This window comes from Rissa tridactyla, chromosome 4 (genome assembly GCF_028500815.1).
Source record: "Rissa tridactyla isolate bRisTri1 chromosome 4, bRisTri1.patW.cur.20221130, whole genome shotgun sequence".
Taxonomy (NCBI): Eukaryota; Metazoa; Chordata; class Aves; order Charadriiformes; family Laridae; genus Rissa; species Rissa tridactyla.
This window is the reverse complement of record NC_071469.1, coordinates 1,111,759-1,119,001: the sequence shown is the minus strand read 5'-3', so window position 1 is coordinate 1,119,001 and position 7,243 is coordinate 1,111,759. Positions and strand designations below refer to the sequence as shown.

The window sequence follows — 7,243 nt, the reverse complement described above, 5'->3', positions numbered from 1 at the left end:
GATTTTGTTTTCTTGTCATGGTCCCATAGGAGGGAAATAATGGGGATATTTAACAGATATTTAACAACAGAGAAAGAGAGCTCATGTAAAAAATAAAAATAAAAAATCTCAAACCCACAACTATTGAAAGTCTAGATATCAAGTGAAGAGTGTATTGTTAATAAAAGAAAGTAATTTTCTACTCAATCAGAAACTGGTTTATGTGAAGTCCAGGTTCATGGATCTCATAAAAATAGTTCAAATACAAAAAAATCTTATCGAGACTTCTGAGTTGATACAGTCTCATACTGATCACGGAGGAGGCTGCAGAATCCAGCCCAAATCTATTTTCAGTAACAATTTCAGTTGGTTTTATCAGAAGAAATTCTAGTACTGCCAAAGGTTTTCAGTGCGAGATTTCTCCTCTGAGAAAAGCGTCCCCGTCCCCTCAGTGACTCGAGTGCTTTTGTGTGTCGTCTTCATAGCTTGTTTCCACTCAAGGCATTCCCCACAAACATGTAACTTTTTAAAATTTGCGTATCTGGTGCATCTTGAATTTTACATTTTTTCTCTACCAGAAACAAACAGGAAAACAAGCGCTTCCTTGCCTTTATCTGTTTAAAAAGAGAAAACGTTCTCTATACAAGTTGACATAAAATAAACGCTTATGACAAACTTTCCTACATTTGAGTGATACTTCGTTTTCACCAGGAACACTGTGGTTCATTTTCTTCATCTTTTAAGCGCCTAATATATTTTCCAATATAACCAGCAAGAGGAAAATACACATCTTAAAAAGATTCGCCCCTTCTGACACCCACAAGTGGTTTTCACAGCTCGCTGGGAGATGGGCCACAACTGCCTGATGTCTTTTAAAGCTAGTAAATGCTTGAATGCTTGAAATATGCAAGGTACTTCAGTTTTGCGTTTTCACAGTGCCATTTTCATTCTGGGTGCTCGGGTGGGTGTTTCGGCCAACCGGGCCATCCTTGGGCTGGGAGCCAGCACTGACAGAAATCCTCCCCACGCGGGAGCTGCCTCCACGACTCTTTGGAGGGATTTCTCACCCATTTTAAAAACTGGGTTGGAAAACGCTGCAACAGCATTTAATAAAGTAGGGAAACATTTTATACACGTGCACCCTTTCTCCTTGCAGGCTGGAAAGGCGATTTTAACCGCCTCAGGCGCCAGCGGCAGCAACAGCCCCCTGAGGGAACATCAGGGAGGGCCCACGGCCCGCAGCGCCCCCCGCACCCAAAAGCCACAGAGGCCTTGAGGGCTCCAGGCCTCGAGTGCCCAAACCGCAGGGCGAGGCGGCGGGAGGAAGGGAGGGTGGGACGACCCTCCCGGCCGACTGTCGGCTGCCCTGAGGGCGGCTGCGGGGAAAAAGCAACATCCCCCCAGCCCAGGGAGCGCGTCCGCCACCCCTGAGGGAAGGGGCGGGAAAGGGCGCGCGCCGCCGCCGGGCGCCCTCCGCGCCTGCGCGCCGCCGGGTTCTGCGCATGCGCGGCGCCGCCGGACCGTTTGACGGCGGGTTCGATTCAAACGGCGGCGGCGGGATATGGAGGGGGGAACTTCTCGCATTCCCGTCTACGGCTTGTCCTACCGTGCCGGGCCGCCCGCAGGTGCGTACTCGCCCCGGGACGGGGGGAAAGAGGACTCCGCCCCGCCGTGGGGGAGCGGCGCGCTGGGATGCGGGTTAGGCCGGCGCGGAGCTCCAGTGCCGCCTTGGCCTGTGGTGGCCGTTGCAAAGTCTAATTACGGGCTTTATCCAACTATTTTGTCTCTAAGACTTCGACTAACGCTGTTTTGGCTAAGCGTGCACCCCGGGCAGTTGCCCGCTGAGGCACAATCTGGTGCGGGCCCAAGGGCCTGTATCTCCCCTCACTGAAGGTGGTGCCTGCTGAGGGTAAAGATATTTTATTTCAGAGGCTCGCTCTTATAAAAGCTTTTTGGCACTACTTACAGCAGCTTGGAAATGTGACACACCCAGGCTTAACATTAAAAACGTGGGAGCTAGTCTATATCAGTGGGAACTCCCGTGTTACTGTAATATCAATGTGCTTATGGGTATGTTGTTTGAAAAATGCTTACCTTGGGGGGAAAAAAAGACTCCTAAACCCACTGTGTGAACAAAGCTTTATATACTCAAACAGCTGTGCTTTAAAGCTGAACAAACTTTACATAGAAAGCTAGTTCTCTATAGTGTTGTTTTATAAGCGTGAATTGAAATACAAAGTTCTCTTAACTGAGAGTTTCAAGGGGGCTGTGCTTGTTTTGCTTCCGGCACTGAACGCTTTGCCTGGAGCCCTGTGCCATGCTGTCTGCTTGATATTGAGACCTCCTTTATTATCCTGCCTGTGTTACCACTTTCAAACTTCCTCTCATTAGTACCAGCCTGGTAACTATGTTTTAACACTGCCTACCAACTGAGCTATCCGTGGCTTGTTCTGGACCCTTAATCCTGGGTAAAGTTTGAAGACTGCCCTTAGTTGCTGCTACATTAAAGTCTCCGTTCTAGCCAGATATAATTGTGATTTACCTCAAATTGAAGGCATAAGAGATCCAGTAGTTCAGTGTATTATGGTGATATCTTGTAGACTCTAGTGTTCTCATTGTTGTCTTTTTCTTGCAGAAATGCAAATGGCTTTTCCTTCAAAGAAACAATGCGTCGGCAAAACACCAGATCTAGAGTTCAACAAAGATCCCAATTTTAACTTTAGCTCAAACATTCCAGCAGATGGTGTCTTCAAAGCTACAAACCAAGGGTAAACGAAAGTGAAATATTGATGGATTTGTTACTTGGCAAATGTCCTAAAGATGGCTTAGCACTCTGCAGTTTTTGTCAAACTGACAGACGTGGTAATCACAGAATGGTGGGGATTGGAAGGGACCGCTGCAGGTAATCTAGTCCAACGCCCTGCCAGAGCAGGGGCACCCAGAGCAGGTTGGACAGAAATGTGTCCAGGTGGGTTTTGAATATCTCCAGAGACAGAGACTCCACCACCTCTCTGGGCAGCCTGTGCCAGTGCTCCTCTACCCTCAAATTAATCTGCAAGAATACAGTGATCTTTTTGTAATTGTATTTTACTTGTCTTTTAAGGTTGCCTAAATCTGCCAAGAAAGTGGAACCGCTTTCAAAAAAGACAGCTGCAAGAGGGTATGTTTCCTCAAATTTCTATTAGTTGCTGTCATGCAGTAATGTTCCCTCTTGGAAGGTTATGATGAGCTCTCACCCATCTACAGCCTTCTTGCCAAGCTTGCTGATTAAAGCTCTTGGTCAGAAACTAGAGCAAATGCTTCAAAAAAGAGCGCGTTTGTGGAAGTGTAAGAGAAGGTGTGTAACACTGATATTTTTGCCCCTGTATCTTTGATGTTTGACTCTACAGACCCCTCAACAGATACAAGCTAGAAGCAGAGCTGAAGACCAAGAATCAGCTGTTAGAAACAGCCAAACAGCAGCTACACTCCAGACTAACGGGAGCACAAGTAAGGAAAGGGGGAGGGAAATAAATAAATCATTGAATAATTCTTACGTTCTGATCCCTACAGGGTCAGATCAAAGGCTTTGTCTTGCTCATTTTCCTGTCTCCATCAGAAGTCAGTAGAGTTTGAGTGGGCTGGGTTTTCTCCTCTGAAACTCGTGTTGTCTGCTAGAACCTGGAAATCAGCAGAACTGCAGATGTATCTGGATGGATAATGCATCCAGATCACTGTTAATTAAGAGCTCTAATTCCATTTTAAACTCATTGTGGGAGAATATTTCAAGTTCACATCTATACACTCGCATGAAATTTTATTAAAACAGCCTCAACATTGCCAGATGCTTCCTAGCAACATCAAGAGAAACTGTAAATAATCACTTGCCACTGATGATTTGAGGTCTATTAATTCTTTTTCTTCTGTAGCTCCTAACATATGGTAGACAAGCTATTCAATTTCCTTGTCCCTTTTGCCCAGTCTCTCCTAGCTTTATTAACCCATTGCATAGCGTGGTGTGAAAATGCATACAGTATTGAAGATGTGAGTTCAGGAATGTGTATGGTCTCATTTTAGTAATGAAGAACACTACTGGGATTTTGGTCACTGCTGTGCACTAAGTCGGAGGGGCAGTGACCTCATTCTCTTCTGAATATTTAACGTGGAGCTCAGTTCATATAAGCTAATGTTTCTTCCTGCGCTATTGTGTCATATTGTTGCCTAATCTTTTAGTGTCTTTGTATTCTTCTGCAAGTTTTTTCCCATCTGCTCAGCACTGGTGAGGCCAAATGTGGAGTATTGTGTCCAGTTCTGGACTCCTGGTACAAGAGAGACACGGACGTACTGGAGAGAGTCCAGCAAAGGGCCACTAAGATGATTACGGGACTGGAGGAAAGGCTGAGAGTTGGGACTGTTCAGTGGATTCTGTTTCAAACAGATTTGACTTTGTTGAATCAAGTTTAGATTCAGAATTGGCACCTCATTGTTCACCTCCTCTTACAGATCACTCTAGGACACACTTGGCGCAATTTCTGTCATGTGCAAGAGGCCCTACTGGTAACCTTCGGTCGTAAAAGCTCATTTTGTTTCCTAGTTGTCAGCCAGTTACTAATCTGTGAGATGATTGTTCCTCTTATCTCACAGCTTGATTTCTTTAAGAGCCTTTGAGACCTCCTATGACGTGTTCAAAAAGCTTCTAACACTATCAGCTGGATCACCCTAATCCGCACGCTTATCGATTCTCTTGGAGAATCCCATTGAACTTGTGGGGTTGATCAGCTTACCCAATTGCCTGAACTGTGTAGGGGATAATGCTGCGGCTTAAAGATTCTAAGATGCCCTTTCCTCCCAGGTGTTCATATGCTCCTCAATACAACTTTTGAATTATTTATGTATATGAGAGGGAGCACAAGAAAAGAGATGCTGGGGTTGCCTAAAAGGAATTTATCTCTAGAATCAAATTTTTCTAGTAATTGCTGTGACATGTGGATGTGGTAAATGTATTAATCCTGTCCAGAAGCAAGAGGAAGGCTCTACAGCAGACTCATTTGCTGTGGTGGTAGAGACAGAAGGGCAAGGTCTGATTCCTGGTGCTAGTGGAGCACTTGTTAAGCCATTAGCATCACACTTGGTATTACTAACGAGAAGAAAATCTCCTTGGAAACTTGATTCACTTACAACCTGTGTTAATGACAGGGCACTATCAAGGAGTTAAAGGAGGAAAATGAAGGCCTGGTACAAGAAGTTGAGAAGCTGAAGAAATTCCAGGAGACTTGCATGGTGATTTTAGAAAGCAGAAACATTGATCCTGGTAAGGACTAAGCACTTCTTATACCATTCCGGTACTCGTTCTTCAGAATGCTCCCTCCCTTTTGTGACTGTTCGTAAGACATTTGGACTCTGCTTCCTCATTAAGGAAATATTGCTGTAACTCCAGGGGATTTTATTTTTTTCTAGCTCAAGAGAAAAAACTACTTCCTGTAGTAGGCCCTGTTCTGGATAAACTTTGAAAATAGTTTATTCTCTCTTGCTATAGAAAGTTACTTTGAAAAGCTGTTCTTATAAGCAAAATTGTCTGTATGTTAGAGTTTCACTAATGCATGTCATAAATTAGTTACAGGTAGCAACATTTTGGAGGAGGAAGAAAGGACACAAGAATGCCAGAAGCAGACAACGGTAAGAAAATTTTGAAATAGCGAAGGGGGTTAAATGGGCTTGGAGAAGTTTTTGTGCCACTGCCCTGGAAACAGCTGCTGAGACTTGCATTTGTTGGCATTATATTAAAGCGTTTTCCTTTTGGCTCTTCAGCTGTTAACCGAGAAGCTCATAGAAGAATTGAGGCTATTTAATCAAACAGCCACAAAGGAAAACGAAGAGCTTCAGGTAAGACTGTGACTTTGTTTCAGGCTCAATCAGGTCATGAGCACTTGGTGCAGGTAATGAGAACTTGGTGCTGAGTGAGATTCTGAAGGTTATTTTGCTCCTCCTGGCATTGCTCTAGTCTCCAAACGAACCAGACGGTTTGTCTTTACGTGTGTTAAGGAAACTGTATGTGTTGCTCCTCTTCTAAATAGAGGGCTTAAAGCAAAGTTTATGGTGGGGCAACATTAATTCTCATCTCAGTCATTTCAAGTTGTATTGTGTACAATTGAACCTGAAACAAGGTAGAAGGTGGAAGTGATGTTAATGACTGACAGCTTTCAAGTTTGGCTGTATCAGTTCCAAAGTAAAGGTGGATATTGGTACTGGGAATGGAGCTGTCTCTGCTTAGACCAGCTCCTCTTGAGAGAGAGAGTTTTCCAGACTCTGTTGCAAGTGACCGTAAGCCCCCAGAGCAAAGATCCACAGATCGGCAGAGCACTGATCCACAGTCTGGCTGTCACACTGGAATTCAGGAGATTTCATCCAAATTGGAAAGTGTTGCAGACCAGCGACCCCGGGTAGTCTCTCTGGGAGCTAAGTATGCAAGCACAAGCAGCTTCAATAATATTGTCTGTGTAATGACCAAAAGAGTCATTAAATTACAGTTCTACAATCCTTGGTAAGAAGCTTAAGAGCTAATTAATGAAATTGCTATTATATAAGACTTCCTAAACTTTGGTCACAGATAAATTGCCATTTTCTTCAAGGAGCCAAGGTAGAAGACATCCCAGTCAGGCGAGACTAATCATAGTTTAGCAGACAAGACTCTGCTAAATAGTTCAAGTATTTTAGTTGGAGCTGCTTTTGGTACTTTGGTGTTGGTAAAATGCTGACTTCTCTACGCAGACAGCGATGGCCAAGTGGAAATCAGCAGAAGAAGGGAGCCAGCAGTCCCTGGAGAAGCATTCCTCCTTTCAAGGGGAAATTAAGGAATGTTCAGCAATACTTGATGAGTTGGAGCTGCTCCTGGCCATGTGAGGCACGAGGACAGACTGCATTGTCTCTCTTTTTGGATGTTTTACCCTTAGTTCGGTAGTCTCTACTTCACCAACCTCCTTCTTACGTTTGGTGGTCTGAAACCCCGAGCGGGTGATGGCTCTGGGGGACAGCGGCAGCAAGGGCTGACTGCCCGTGTGCCGAACGCTCCCGCTGCGCCTCCCAGGTCTGCCGGGGCTGTACCTGCCCTGTCTCGCCGCACCCGGCGCCGGTGAGGGCCCGTCTGGCCCGCTCCGTCCCCGCGTTGTGATTATTCCCGTTTTTAACCCATTAAACGTGTCGGAAGGAGGAGACGCGCCGTTACTGCCCTTGCCGCACCGCTGAGCAGCTCCCCGCCCCACCGGAGGGGCGGGTGGCGGGGCGGGCC

General features: G+C 45.5%; 1 protein-coding gene across 1 annotated transcript; it reads left to right on the top strand.

Moving 5' to 3' along the window:
* The first annotated feature begins 1,467 nt into the window (after positions 1 to 1,467).
* Positions 1,468 to 7,156, top strand: KNSTRN (kinetochore localized astrin (SPAG5) binding protein). Its single transcript, XM_054199987.1, has 8 exons — positions 1,468 to 1,604; positions 2,615 to 2,747; positions 3,083 to 3,139; positions 3,369 to 3,468; positions 5,155 to 5,269; positions 5,573 to 5,634; positions 5,767 to 5,841; positions 6,727 to 7,156. Exons 1-8 carry the CDS (start codon positions 1,541 to 1,543, stop codon positions 6,856 to 6,858), a joined length of 738 nt encoding a protein of 245 aa, XP_054055962.1. The 5' UTR covers positions 1,468 to 1,540; the 3' UTR covers positions 6,859 to 7,156.
* Positions 7,157 to 7,243: the final 87 nt, after the last annotated feature.

Coding starts and splice junctions, on each gene's coding strand:
- KNSTRN (XM_054199987.1), top strand. CDS start 1,541: ATGGAGGGGGGAACTTCTCGCATTCCCGTCTACGGCTTGTCCTACCGT. Junction 2,748..3,082: donor TTCAAAGCTACAAACCAAGG/GTAAACGAAAGT, acceptor TTGTCTTTTAAG/GTTGCCTAAATCTGCCAAGA. Junction 3,140..3,368: donor AAAAAGACAGCTGCAAGAGG/GTATGTTTCCTC, acceptor TTGACTCTACAG/ACCCCTCAACAGATACAAGC.